Source organism: Lichenostomus cassidix, unplaced genomic scaffold (assembly GCF_008360975.1).
Source record: "Lichenostomus cassidix isolate B80296 unplaced genomic scaffold, HeHo_3.0 HiC_scaffold_46, whole genome shotgun sequence".
NCBI lineage: Eukaryota > Metazoa > Chordata > Aves > Passeriformes > Meliphagidae > Lichenostomus > Lichenostomus cassidix.
Window position 1 is genome coordinate 133,157 of NW_028147597.1, and position 13,982 is coordinate 147,138.

Here is a 13,982-nt window from a genome sequence, read left to right on the forward strand (position 1 = left end):
AGCTGCCCCACACCAGTGCTGCCAGCCTGGCCACACACCCTTCTGCCCTGACAGGGCTCAGCCTAGGCCCTTCCCAGATCCTGATGCCCTAGGGCAGGGCTGGGAGAAGGTGGCAGCAGCCCTGAGGGCAGTTGGAGCTCCACAGCCCCTGGGCTGGATCCTGCTGTCAGTGCTGTCCTTGCCACCTGCCAAACCCCCATGGCTGCTCCATCTTAGAGCTGCTCAAGATCCCTTCCAAGGCCATCGAGTCCAACTTGTGACCAATCCCCACCTTGTCACCCAGCCCAGAGCACTGAGTGTCACATCCAGTCATTCCTTGGACACTGCCAGCGATGGAGACTCCAACACCTCCCTGGGCAGCCCCTTCCAAGGCCTGACCACCCTTTCCTGGCCAATCTGAGCCTCCCCTGGCACAGCTTGAGGCCCTTTCCTCTTGTCCTGTTCATCCATTTCTTCTGTTTACAGGGACAACCAAATGTCTCCCTCCTTCCCTGCCCGATATCCAACAGCAGACAGTCCATAGCCAGCATTCCTGTCCCTGGGAGCACCAGGAGGGACATTTGATGGCTTACGCAGCACTGAGAGAGGAGAAGGCAGGAATTCTCATTTATTTCTTTTCCATGCCCAAGGAGACTCACGCAATGGGAAAAGGAGCTGTTGTTTGTGGAGCTGCCCTGCAGGGCTCCAGCCCAGAGCAGAGGCTTTGGGGAGGTCAGGTGTGGTCCCACCTGCAGGTTGGGCTCTCTGCTGGGTCAGTCAGGGGCTGCTGGTGTGGGGCAGCCAAGCAAAGAGGAACTGTCCCAGCAAGGGTGAAGTTTGGCAACAACTGTGAAACAGAGGCCAGAGGCAGCAATAATGACAGGTTAAAGGTGTGTCAGAAACAGGGCTAATTCTCAAAATTCAGTGATTTAGTCTGTGGCATTGCTAGAAGTGTTTGACCTACACTGTTTCCCAGAATTCAACAAATCTCTGCCACAGATGGATGCCTTTTTCTTGGAATGGACAAAAGACCTCCCTGTGTGCAAGACTCATGTGCCTTCCTACTTTCTCTGGTCTGAGGGCAAAAGTATCTTTTCTTGTTCAGCTGTGCTGCTCCTTTTCACTCTGGTGGCTCAAACAGTGGAAACAGGAACTTCAAACCAGTGTAAAGACTTGGGAAATTTCAATGGGAATAGATTATCTAGAGCTACACTTGATCTGTCTTCTATCACTCAGTGGACTTGGAGCAGATTCTTCATAAATGATGCATGGGAAGGAGTAAATATGAAGTAAATCTGGTTCTATTACTTGTGTGATGTAATTCAGCCTTGAAAAGGAGTGATGCTTTTAGGCACCGGTGTGCACGTGTCTAAAGCACATGAATTCTCTGGTAGTTCCAAATTTATTCTGAGGCTTTGTACTCAACTGCTGATTTTTTCCTGATGTTGCTCATTTTAGCTTCAATGTTTGCAAAATAATGCAGATAAGAGGAAACAAGAAATTTAAGAGTTTAAAAAAAAACAAGATCAACCTCTGACAAAACTGCAAGAAAGGTTTGGGGATTTTTTATTGTACAGATTTTCTTTCATTAATTATTTTGCCAGTAAATATGTTGTTCCTAACTACTGATTTATGCCTTTTGAACCACAGATATTTATCATTACTTCTTTTAGTATTAATTACACCTTTTAAACCCCATGTACAACAGACTAATGCAATCAAAACTAGTTTTCTATCCCAAAGAGACTGAAAAACTTGTTTCTTTAGCCCAGTAGCACCAAACCCTGTGTGTTTGGCATCCCATCTCACACAGCCGGTCCCTGTATCTCCACAGGGGATTTCTCCCCAGGGCAGCCGTACGGCGATATTGACACCCCGAGCACAGCCATTCGGGCCGCTGTGAAGGCATTTGGAACTGCAGAGACGTTCTTCAGCAGCAGTGCCTGTCTTTAGTCTTTCTGACTTCATTCCCTCTGTCTTCACTCCCTCTGTCTTCATTCCCTCTGTCTTCATTCCCTCTGTCTCTCTCCCTGTGATAGGTTGGGTCTCAAAAACCAATCAGAGACGTAGATCCAATTAGAGAATTTATTAATTGAGCAAGCAGTTATCAGCCAAAAGAGCGCTGGGCGGGGGGAGACCAGTCCCTTGCTATCCTACCGCACCGCGCCCAAAGGTTGCAAGCAATTTTCTTTTATACGCCTTTTCACTCCCTCCCTTCGCGTCCCCTCGTGGGTCCCGATTGACGGCCCTTCGGGTGTCTTGATTGGCCATTGAGTCGTCTAGTGTTGGCGTTCTCTGCGTTGTTTGATCATGGTTTTTTTACCGTGGGGTGCGCAGGGCTCTCGGGGGGGGTGGGGGTTCTCTTGCATAGCGGTTAAGCTGTGACTGCTTCGTGGGAATTGCTCAAGGCTGCTGACCGGCCTTGTGGTGGGGGCTTTCTTAAGTCGGGGCTGCCTTGTAAAGGGAGTTGCTGTGCTGTGCTTGTACAAGGTCGTTTCGCGAGCCTTAAGTGTAACGGTTTAGTTTTAAAACAAAAGCTATTTCTGTCAAAGCAAAACTCAGCAAAAGTAAAGAAGCAAGAGTTAAGAATTCAACTTATTAATTCTTCGTGAACTATACCTTCTGTAATCTATCACACTCCCCTGCACAGCCGAGCAGGGCTGGCGGGAGCCGCGCTCCCCTCAGCGCCCCTGAGCAATGGCGGCAGCAATGGCGGCGCCGCTCCCTCAGCGCCGCCCCGGGGCCGAGCGGGTGCCCTTTGGCGCCAAGACGGGACCGCGGCTCCTCCGGCATTGCCCCGCTCGGCCATGGCCGCCCCCGCCGAGCCCGGGCACTCGCCCGGCTCCAAGGAGCCGCCGGCGCTGCTGCGGCTGAAGCGCAAACGCCCTGCGCGGAGGAGCGACCCCGCCGCCGCCGCCGCTGCCGCCGCTGGCCCGGCCCCGAGCCCTTCTCCAGCCCGGACAAGGCGCCGCAGCGGGCGGCGGCCGCCCCTCAGCCCCCGGGCCCGGCCCCGGCGGGCGGGGAGCCCTCGGCAGCGCCCTTGTGGCAGCAGGACCGAGCCCCGGCACCGGGCTGTGTCCCCGGGGCGCCGCAGAGCCCAGGGCACACACGGGCAGGGCACTCGGCGCCATCGCCCTCAGCCCCGCAGCCCCTTTGGAACCGGCCCGGGGCTCGCCCTGCCTCCTCCAAGGCCCTGCTGGGCTCCAGCTGTTGCTCAGCGCTGCGTGGGGATCTTGTGCTCGGCCCGAGCGGGCTTTGTTTGCAGCCCGGGGTGCTGAGGGTCACTCGAGAAATGTCACTGCAAGGGCAGATTTTGAAATTATCAGCTAGTTGCTTCCTTTGTGCTCTGCCGTATGCCGCTGTTTTATTCAATTTTTAGAGCCTGCCTCAGAAGAGAAACCTCCCCGCATAGCAGAGCCTGCTGAAAGATCCAACATCCTCGAACTAAGTAAGGGATGGAACAGCACAGACTGCTGAAAAGATTCCAGCTGTTCTCAGGGTACACAGAAAGCTGAAACAGTTTAACTTGGTATTTGGTGCTCCATGCCTGTAATAAATTACAATCAGTTTAGTTCACGAACTGTTTGAAAAGGGTGATAAGTCTTAAATTGCCTTTCCATTTATTTTTCTTTTTGCTGTTATAAAAACGATTCTTGCTTTAAACCAATATACTTAAACAAGCTAGTGGCTCTGCAACCCCCACAGGATGCTTACAAGCGGCACTGCCCAACCCCCACGAGACAGATACAAAAAGAATTTGACTCAGGGGCCATAAAACCTCCCCCTACCAAGAGCCCTGTGCAACCCCCACGGTGAGACCATCCCAGAAGGCCCAGTAACAACCACACAAAGCAGAGCACGACAGCCTAGACGACTCAGCAGCCAATCAAGGATTCATGAAGACACGCCAATCAAGGCATACGGAGAGAGTGGGATACGAAAGGGTTATAAAAGTTCATCCTCTGTAAGCCGGGGTGCGGTGCATAGAGGTATGCTTGAACCTCTGCCCGTCCAGCGCTGTCTTTACTGATATCCGCTTGCTTTTTAATTAATAAATTCTTTAATTGGATCTACGTCTCTGATTGGATAATGAGGCTCAATCTATAACAATGCCTAAAATGTCAGCTTTCAAGAAAATGCCCTTGATTGATGCTTCCTGTGCTGGTGCCAGTCTTTTAAACCCAGCCTTCTGCCTGACCTCTCTGCTGCTGTAGTTCCATGGACAGAGGTTGTTATTTTTCACCCCTTCCCATGGGCAGGCTGTGTTCAGCCATCTCCAGGACAGCAGGGCCACATCCCATGGCACTGTGACCTGGGAAGACAAAATCCATTATTCCAGATGTCCCCCCTTTGCTCCTTCTTCTCAGGCATTTGGCCCTGGCAGTGGGGTTTGCTCCTGGTTGCTGAAGAAAAAAGGAGACCATTGTGACACTTTGGGGCTCATGGAACCAAGGGAACCCTTGTGACAGTATGGGGCCTCATGGAGCCAAGGGGCCATTATGACACTCTGGGGCCACATGGAGCCAAGGGACCAGTGTGACACTGAGGGAACTCATAGAACCGAGGGTCCATGGTGACACTGTGGGGCCCCATGGAACCAAATATCCATTGTGACATTATGGGACTTCATGGATCTCATCGTCCAGTGTGACAGTGCAGATCCAAGAAGACCATGGTCTTGCTCATTGTTTATGCAAAGCTTTCGTATTCCTCATGAAATCATGAAGCCCACTGTTACCCAGCTGGGCTTTGTGGAACCAAGTGTCCATTGGGACTCTTTGGAACTAAGGAGACCATTGTTGGGTAAGGAACCTCATTGAACCAAAGGTCCATAGTGACACAGAAAGGCCTGGTGGAACGAAGGAGTACAAAGGTCTAAAACATTTCTTGCAGGGCTCTGCCCTGGGGGAAGAAGAACCTCATTGGTGGCAGCTTGGGCTTGCCACACACTTGAGGAGGGTGTCTGTTTTCAATGGAGAAGCTTAGCAGTTTCAGTTTGCTTCAAAGAAAAAAAAAGGGGAAAACACCCCTTTGCCTGAGTGTGGCCAGTTGTCCAAGCAAAGCAGGTCCCAGGTGAGTGAGGAGAGACAGGATGTGGTTGGGGAATGTGGAGCAAGGTTGTCCACACTGGGTCACACCTCAAGGCAAAGGTTCTCTGACCAGGCCAGACCTCCTGAGGAGAGACCCTGCATCAATATCAACCACAGAATGCTGCAATCTCCTCTTCTCTAAAGAGAACAGAAATAAAATACATGCTTTAAAATAGGGATGTGTATTTCTTACAAGCTCTTTGAAATATTTCTCCATAACTGTAGTAGGAAACCTTCTTAATGAAGTGCACCAGACCAGAGGGAAATCAAGGCAGAGCCATGGTTTGTCAGGACTTGCTTGATCCTAATGAGCCCTGTGGTGCATTTGGTGCTGAGCCCTTGAACCTCAGGGCAAACCTGAGAGGAGATTGCACAAACCTTTCCAGGAGTCAAAGTCAGAAGAAAAACCCAAAGTGTCTCCAAGCATTAATGGTTCCCACTGAGGTCCATCACCAACAAAAGCACCTCACAGAGTCCTTGGAATTCATCTTCTTGGAAGAGAGAACTGGAGGCCATGATAACACAAAAACCTCTCAGATATTCAGTGTGAAAAGGAAAAAGGAAAATACCTTAAAAAATGAAGTACTCGAGGTATTAATGAGCCCCACTGAGTGTCGTTACTAACAAGGGCTCTCAAGGGACTAATTAAAGCAGATAATTGGAGGCCAGGATTGCACAAACCTCTCAGAGACTCAGTGTCAAAAAGAAGGATTTTAATAAACCCTGAGTACCTTGAAGCATTAATGAGCCCCACTGAGTGTTGTTACTGACAGAGAATCTCAAGGGACTCATTAGAGCAGATAATTGGAGGCCATGATTGCACAAAGCTCTCAGAGACTCCAAGGCAGAAGCAAAACCCAAAGTCCTTTGAAAACCCTGCAGTCCCTGGGAGCATGAAGGAGCCCCCAGGGCCATTCCTGACCAAGGCTCCCCAGGGACTCCTTCCAGCAGAACTTTGAGGACACTGGGATGTTAGCGGGGGGGAAAATGCTGAGGGCAGGACAAGGTGGGGACAGTGCCCAGCCTTGCTGGGGCTGTGCCAGGAGCCCCAGTGCCTCAGGACAAGGTGTCTCTTCACAGCCCTTGGTGGCAAAGTTGAGAGAATGAGTTCTAAATTCAAACTGCAATTGGGTAAAATATGTCAGGAAACCTCCTTGACTTGGGGCCAAGCCTTACCTGTGGCTCTACTTCAAAACAATTCAGCCATGTGGCACCAGCAATATCAGCTCCTATGAGCTGCTCTGTGGTCAAACCTACCAAGTGCCACATTGCAGGAAACACACACATGTAAAAGGAGGGGTTGATTTGAATAATTCCCTCATTTCTCTTAGTAAAACCTTACAGGATTTGCAGCAAGCAGTGGAGATCTCCAGACTGATGGGATTGGACACACAGGGCACGAGTTCCAACCAGGAGATTGGGTCTGCTTGAAAGACTGGGGAACTGCTCTGCTCCAGCCAAAGGGGAAGGGACCTTTCCAAGTATTATTGGCAACTTTTTACAATAAACAGCTCAAGATGGCATCTCCTGGGGATTTGAAGAAATCTGGACCAAAATTAACTCATGGTTACCCAGCTGGACTTGAATAAAATATCTATTTATAAAGGTCACCATAATAAATGTTGTATGATTTTAGCTTGCATCAAGATTCAGTGTTGTAGCTGTTGTAATGCCTTAAGCTATAAATCAAATAGAGCTATTGAGAGATCAGTTCCCATCAGGAGCTGAGTATCAAGAAAAGGGGGGACTTGATAAGGACAGTCGAACAGAATAGCACAGCCTTGGAGAAATAGATAAAGGATGTAATTGAGGCAAACAGAAGTCACACAAAACACAAGCAGAATGTCAGCTCAGTTCTGCAAAGCTGACAAAGCATGAGTTCTGCAAAATAATGATATTGCCCTTACTCAAAAGCGGAGGTTTTAAACAGCCCCCTAAAAAGGACACTGGAGGTTGAAGACTGACCCCAAAGAACCATTCATGGACTTGTGATAAATGGTGCAGTTCTGTAAAATTAAGTAATACTTATGCATGAAGTAATGCTGGGATAGCTAGTGAATATGTAATCAGTGTGTGTGATAAAAACTCTGTTAACCCAATGCTCAGGGCACTCGAATGGAGGAAGGAATGGAGGAAGGCTCCTCTGAATGACCAGCACTGCAATAAAGAGTAGCTGCTTTCTAATACTCAAATTGTGGTAGAAAGTTTCTATCTGGCTGATTTCAGTATCAGTTCCACAAGGCCTCACAGTGTCACAATGGTCACCTTCATTCCATGGGGCCCTGCAGTGTCACACCAGCCTCTTGGTTCCATGAGGTTGTGCAGTGTCACAATGAGCCCTTGGGTCAATGGGGCCCTGAAGTGTCACAATGGTCTCCTTGGCTCCATGAGGCCCCATGGTGTCACAATGGTCCCTTGGTTCCAAAGAGCCCTGCAGTGTCACAGCAGCCTCTTGGTTCCATGAGGACTCACAATTCCACAATGGTCTCCTTGGTTTCATGATGCCCTGCAGTGTCACAATGATGTCCTTGGTTCCATGTGTTCCCACAGTGTCACAATGAACCCTTGATTCCATGAGGTATCACAGTGTCACAATGATTTCCTTAGTTCCATGACACCCCACAGTGTCACCCTAGGACAGGACACCAGGAGGGATTCATTCCCCACTCCCTGCAGCTCCCTGGCCCAGCTGCACCAACATCTTCTCCCAAGCCAGCGCTCTTGGGCACAGCCAGGGCTGTGCCACACTGCAGCTTCCTGCAAACCACAGCAGCAGCTTTGAGTCCCAAACCCAAGTCACAGACAGTTTGCCACTCTTTGTGTCTATATCTGACCAAGAAATGTCCCACTGTGGGCTGCCCCTTTCCTGCAGTCACTGCAATCCTGGGACCATACCTGGAGCTCTGAGCGAGAGAAATGGCCAGCGCTGCACCTCTGCTCTGACTTGGGGATGGTGGCAAATGCTCTGTGGGGTGGCTGCAATGATGGAAAAAGGACAATTGGCAGTGCACAGGGAAACCCATCTGGGCTGCTGGATTGGGGCAAAACATCACTGCCTGGGGAGAGAAGTTGGCTGTGAAAGTCCCTCCTGTGGATGCTCACGTAGCCAAGAGTTGGGCACTGAAGAGCATCGCAGCAATGGCCAGGGGGATGGAGCTGCCAGGATTAAAGTGTCTCAGGTGGGTCTGGAATGGCCACACAAGGCTGAGTTATTTCTGGCTCCATGGGCCCAGGACACCTCAGGTCATCAGGGAAGAGATGCAACCTCCAGATGGGCTTGTGACCAAGGGGTGGATTTACCCATGGACAGCATCTCCAGGTTATCCATGAGTGTGAAACGTGTGCTGAGATCAAGCAGGGCCAAGCGGGTAAAGCCCCTGTGGTGTGGGGATGATGGTGGGAATATCAGTCTGGGGGAGTCTGGCAGATCAATGACATCACAGTTCCACAGACCCACCAGGGCAAGCACTGCTGCTGACAATGGTGCTAACAACCCCTGGATAGCTGGAGAAGAACCCTGTGCCTCACAGCAATGCCCAGAACACCACCCTGGGCCTGAAAAAGAAACTTCCGTGGGGACAGAGCCTCCCTGAAAGACCTGAGTGGGACAATGGGACTCCTTTCCAAAACAGCCTTTTGAACACCTGGGCCAGAGAGCACAGGATTGAGTGAGTGTTTCATATTCCCTTTCAGGCACCAGCCTGGGAATGCTGAACAGTGCAAAGGACTGCTAAAAACCACCCTGAAAGCACTGCATGGTGGGACCTCAGAAACATTGGGAGCTGCATTCACTGAAGGCCACCTGAGCAGGGAACACTTGAGCCTTCACCAATCGAGCTGGCCCTGCCCAATCAAATCCTCCTTGTGCCAGAGAAGGGGATAAAGCCCCGTGGTGCCTATGAGAAATGTTAGAGAAGACAGTTTGGATCAGTCCTGCCTCAAGCAAAGGCAAACCCATCCCTGGAATTGTTTTTTCTCAAGGACCTGAGTGCACTTGGTGGGAGATGCAGAGGGAAGGGGAAACATGATGTGTCCCTCAAGGGGATTTGATTTTGGGTGAGAACAGTCTGTAATGTTGAATTGTACAACACTGGCTGCTGAATGACACTGCCACTGTTTGCCGTAACTCCCATGGACAACAAGGATGGACTCCTCCAGATACACCAGGCATGAGATCCTGATTCAGCAACCAGCTGACAGCACAGCAGCCCTGCTGCCCTGGGAGACATCTAACATGGACAGAACTCACAGCCATGGACTAACTTAACAGTATCTTTAGGGGACAGCCACTGAGTTTGGAAGTTATACTTGTGCTACTGTATAAATGTATATGTGTATGTATATGTATATGTATATGTATATGTATATGTATATATATGCACTTAGTGTAGGATCTAGGCATGAGTATAGGGTATAGAATAAGGGGTGGGAAATGTCCTGGTTCTGGCCAGGACAGAGTTAATTGTCACAGTAGCCAGGAGGGGCATGGCCAGGACCCAGAGGTTATTCTCTATCACCTCACATCATTGCCAGGGTGGGGGAAAGGGAGTCTCTCTCCTGAGGAGAAGGGGCTCCTTCCAGTCGAGTCAGAGTGGTTCAGGGAGCAGGGGGTAACACCGATTCCAAGCCAGGGGGAGTGATCAGGGTGGTGGGGCTGCAGTCAGCTTGAGTTGAGCTCCATAGGGAGCATTTTGCTCATGAATCTCTCTTTTGTACACTTTTTTTATTACTATTGTTGTTATTACTGTTCCTTTTCTCATCTCAGTGCTGTTTCCTGTGAATTGTTCTTACCTCAACCCACAATCTTTACCTTTTGTGTGTCCAGTTCTGCTCTCCATCCTGTCACAAGGGTTGGGGGAAAGGGAGGAAGGAGCAAACAGCAGAGTGGTTTGGAAAGTGTCAGTGGGAGCAATGAACTGGGGAGTACCATTCCCAAACCATGACAGACCCACTTGGTCAGTCTTTCACACAGAGATGTTGGACCTTGCTCTGAATTATTTTTACATTTTGGGTTTGGTTCCTCTAAAACCGTGGAAATTCATGTCCTACAACTGGCATTTTTTTCATTTTTATGGAAATGTTGGGGATTAGGTCAGATTAAAATGCTGACATGGTGTGTGTAGGTATTTGCAGCGCTGTGCAGAAGGAGTTGGGGATATAAGAATGCCAGAATTATAAAATGGCTTGGGTTAGAAAAGACACAAAAGAGCATCTGGTCCAACTCCCATTACCCAGGGACACCTTCACTCGTTCAGGTTACGCAAAGCTCTGAACCTTGGACACTTCCAGGGATGTGGTTTCCATTCACTGGGCAACCTGAGCCAGAGTTTTGCGAACCTGACTGTAAAATATTTCATCTTTACATCCAATCTAAATCTGCCCTTGTTCAGCATAAAGATATAGTACCACTTTCTGCCAATACAACCCCTGTCAAAATCTCACACTCTGTCTTTCCTGGATGAAGAACACAACATTTTCATGGCTAAACAATGGAGACGTCAGAGAAATGTCCCAGCACTTTGGCCATGGCTGCTGTCCCTGGCCCTGAGGCCATGAGGAGGACACAAGTGACCCTTGCAGCCCTGGGGCCTCATTGCCTCCTTGTCCCTGCCCAGCAGCCTGGCAGGGGCTGCCCCATGGTCCTGCCCTTGGCATTGCACATCCCCACATGCCAGTGCCCCGGGAAGAGCCCTGAGCACTGAGGGAGGGACAGGATCTGCCTTGCCAGGGGCTGGGGCTCAGGCCTTGGCCCTTTGCATTCCTGAAACACATCCAGGTTTGCTCAGCATCAGAGACACCTTTGCCTTCTTTGTCCCCAGATGTCATCACTGCCTCCAGTGTTCTCTAACTGCAGCCTGGAGACACTTTCTCAGTAGTGTAACTCAGTCAGATCATTAAAACTTCAAGAAACATGGAAGTTTGAATCTGACTCAGAGTTCTTGAGAAGTTTTTTGAACACTCTCTCAGGGACTGAGTTTCATGTAAACACCACCAAATCCCTGAGAGGCTCATTAAAGTCCTTGTGCTGTTGCTGTGCTGCTGAGCAGGGCTGGGCTCCTGGCACAGAGGGAACTCCTGGCAACCAAGAAGAGCTTCAAAAAGACATTTCTCCTGAGGAGCAGTTTCTCTCAAAGCCCAGCAGGGCTGAGGGTGCTGCCTGCAGGTACCTGAGAGGAGTGAAGCAGACAGAGGCATAAAGCAACTGGAAGGACAATTCTGAGCTTATTCATGGAGAAATCTTCACAGCTTCTGACACAGTAAGTCTCTGGCTGCAGGGATCTCCTAAAGCTGACACATGACAGCACTGATATGACTGTAAGGATGGCTCTGCTGGGGTTTCTGGTTTGGGGGAGGATGTGCTGCAGAGCGGGGCTGCCCTGGGCACCGTCAGAGGGACAGGGCAGGACAGCTCCTGCTGCCAGGGATGGCTGCAGGCTGGGAAGGTGGGGGTGCAGCCAGGGGTGCCCAGGGCTGTCCTGCAGAGCAGCTCCTGCAGCCCTGAGGGCTCTTTGCCAGGGCAGGGGATCTGCCAGCTGCCCTCAGCAGCAGAGCTCTTGTGTCCCCTGGCAGCCAGCACAGCCCTCAGCCCGGGGGCTCGGGGCCCTCAGTCCCCTCCTGGGCCGGCAGAGCAGCACCAGAGATGAAGGGCATCTCTCCTGCCATTGCCCATTCCCTGCTGACCAGGGCCTGAGGGCGACTGTCCTGCACTGCTGCTGCCTGCGAGGGGCTGTGCAGGGCTGGGCAGGGAAAGGCTTTTCCTCAGGGCTCGGCTGTCTCTCTCCTTGCCTTGCTCAGCTGCTCCTGGCATTGCTGACAGGCTCTCTGGCAATGGCAGTTGCAGCTGCAGGGTCAGGCGCAGCCCTTGGGGCTCCTCCTGTGCAGGGTGAGCACAGCAATGAGGTGTCCCAGCTCCCTCTGCCCTGGGCAGCTCTGGGCAGGGCAGGCTGGCAGGCTGGCAATGAAATGACTCTCCTCAAGCAGTTCCATGGCCAGGACCCTTGGTGTGTCCTCGGGGTGTCCATCCAAGCTGTGAGCTGCCTTCCAGGGGACACTGGGGGACAGGAGTGTCCTTGGCCAGCAGTGGGGCTGAGACTCTGAGAAAGGCTGAGCCATTTGGCACTGCTGTGAGTCCCTCTGCTCTCAGCTGTGTCAGGGTGATTTTCAGGGGAACACAGTGAGTGCCCTTGATCTCAGAAAGGGCAGCTGGGAACAGATGGAGCACCAGAGCAGCTCCCCTCAACCTTCACTGAGTTACAGCCAATGCTCTTGCCTTGCAAAGTTCTCTCTGTTCTCCCTGAGCACAGCAGGAAATCCTCTCCAACTGCCTTTGGCTGTCACTGTTCCTTAGCCCTGGGACAGGAGATGCTGCCAAGCTCCTCTGCCTTAGGGGCAGTTTGGTCTGATGAAGTCCAACCCAGGACTGGTCCCTGTCCCCCATTGCCATGACCCCACTGCTGCAGAGCAGAGCTGACTCCTCGGTGTCCATGGGCAGAGCCACTGCTTGTCCCAGCAACAGGGCCAGATCCCAGCAGAGCTGCAGGCATGGGGCTGGAGGAAGAGCTCTGAGAAAAGGAAAATTGGGTGGCACAGTGTGGCAGGGCTGGCAGAAAGGCTGGGACATTGCTCAGGAATGTCTCGCCTAACTTCTCACTGTCCTTTTCTCCCTGAACAGGTCCCCATGTCCAGAGAGTCAAAATGTCCAACAGCAGCTCCATCAGCCACTTCCTCCTTCTGCCATTTGCAGACACACGGCAGCTGCAGCTCCTGCACTTCTGCCTCTTCCTGGGCATCTCCCTGGCTGCCCTCCTGGCCAACAGCCTCATCATCAGCGCCGTAGCCTGGAACCACCGCCTGCACACCCCCATGTTCTTCTTCCTGCTCAACCTGGCCCTGGCTGACCTGGGCTCCATCTGCACCACTGTCCCCAAAGCCGTGCACAATTCCCTCTGGGACACCAGGGACATCTCCTACTCAGGATGTGTGGCACAGATGTTTCTCTTTTTGTTCTTCATCACAACAGAGTATTTCCTCCTCACCATCATGAGCTATGACCGCTATGTGTCCATCTGCAAACCCCTGCACTATGGGACCCTCCTGGGCAGCAGAGCTTGTGCCCACATGGCAGCAGCTGCCTGGGCCAGTGGCTTTCTCACTGCTCTGCTGCACACAGCCAATACATTTTCCCTGCCCCTGTGCCACGGCAATGTCCTGGGCCAATTCTTCTGTGAAATCCCACACATCCTCAAGCTCTCCTGCTCACATTCCTATCTCAGGGAACTTGGTCTCCTTGCTGTTAGTGCCTGTTTGTCATTTGGTTGTTTTGTGTTCATAGTTTTCTCCTATGTGCAGATCTTCAGGGCTGTGCTGAGGATCCCCTCTGAGCAGGGACGGCACAAAGCCTTTTCCACATGCCTCCCTCACCTGGTTGTGGTCTCCATGTTTATCTGCATTGCCATTTTTGCCAACCTGAAGCCTTCCTCCATCTCCTCCCCGTCCCTGGATCAGGCAGTATCAATTCTGTACTCAGTGGTGTCTCCAGGCCTGAACCCCCTGATTTACAGCCTGAGGAACCAGGAGCTCAAGGCAGCACTGTGGAGACTGATGACTGGACAATTTCAGAAACATTAAACTGGTTGCCAATTTCTGTAAATCTCTTGTTATATGAGTCATCTTTGATAATTCTTGTTGGTTTGGTTGTGGGTTTTTATTCCTTTGATTTAATTTTTTAATATCCACAAATAAAGGTCGTTGCGCCATTTCTCATTTTGTTTCTTTCCATGTTTGTTGTGGCCCACAGTCTGTGTCAATGAGGAGCTGTGCTCAAGGTGGCTTTAAGTAAACTAAAGGGTCTCCCAGCCAAGTTTTCACCAGAGATCCCCTTTTGTTCCCTTCTCTGGAGCTGCAGCAGCAATG

The 13,982-nt window shown here is 51.2% G+C and overlaps 1 protein-coding gene across 1 annotated transcript; it reads left to right on the forward strand.

The window, feature by feature from the left end:
* The first annotated feature begins 12,764 nt into the window (after positions 1 to 12,764).
* On the forward strand, positions 12,765 to 13,778 carry LOC146421867 (olfactory receptor 14J1-like). Its single transcript, XM_085046970.1, has one exon. The coding sequence runs from the start codon at positions 12,765 to 12,767 to the stop codon at positions 13,695 to 13,697; it is 933 nt and encodes a 310-aa protein (XP_084903096.1). The 3' UTR covers positions 13,698 to 13,778.
* Positions 13,779 to 13,982: the final 204 nt, after the last annotated feature.

Bases quoted from the DNA above. Each gene is read 5' to 3' on its own strand.
- LOC146421867 (XM_085046970.1), top strand. From the start codon at position 12,765: ATGTCCAACAGCAGCTCCATCAGCCACTTCCTCCTTCTGCCATTTGCA.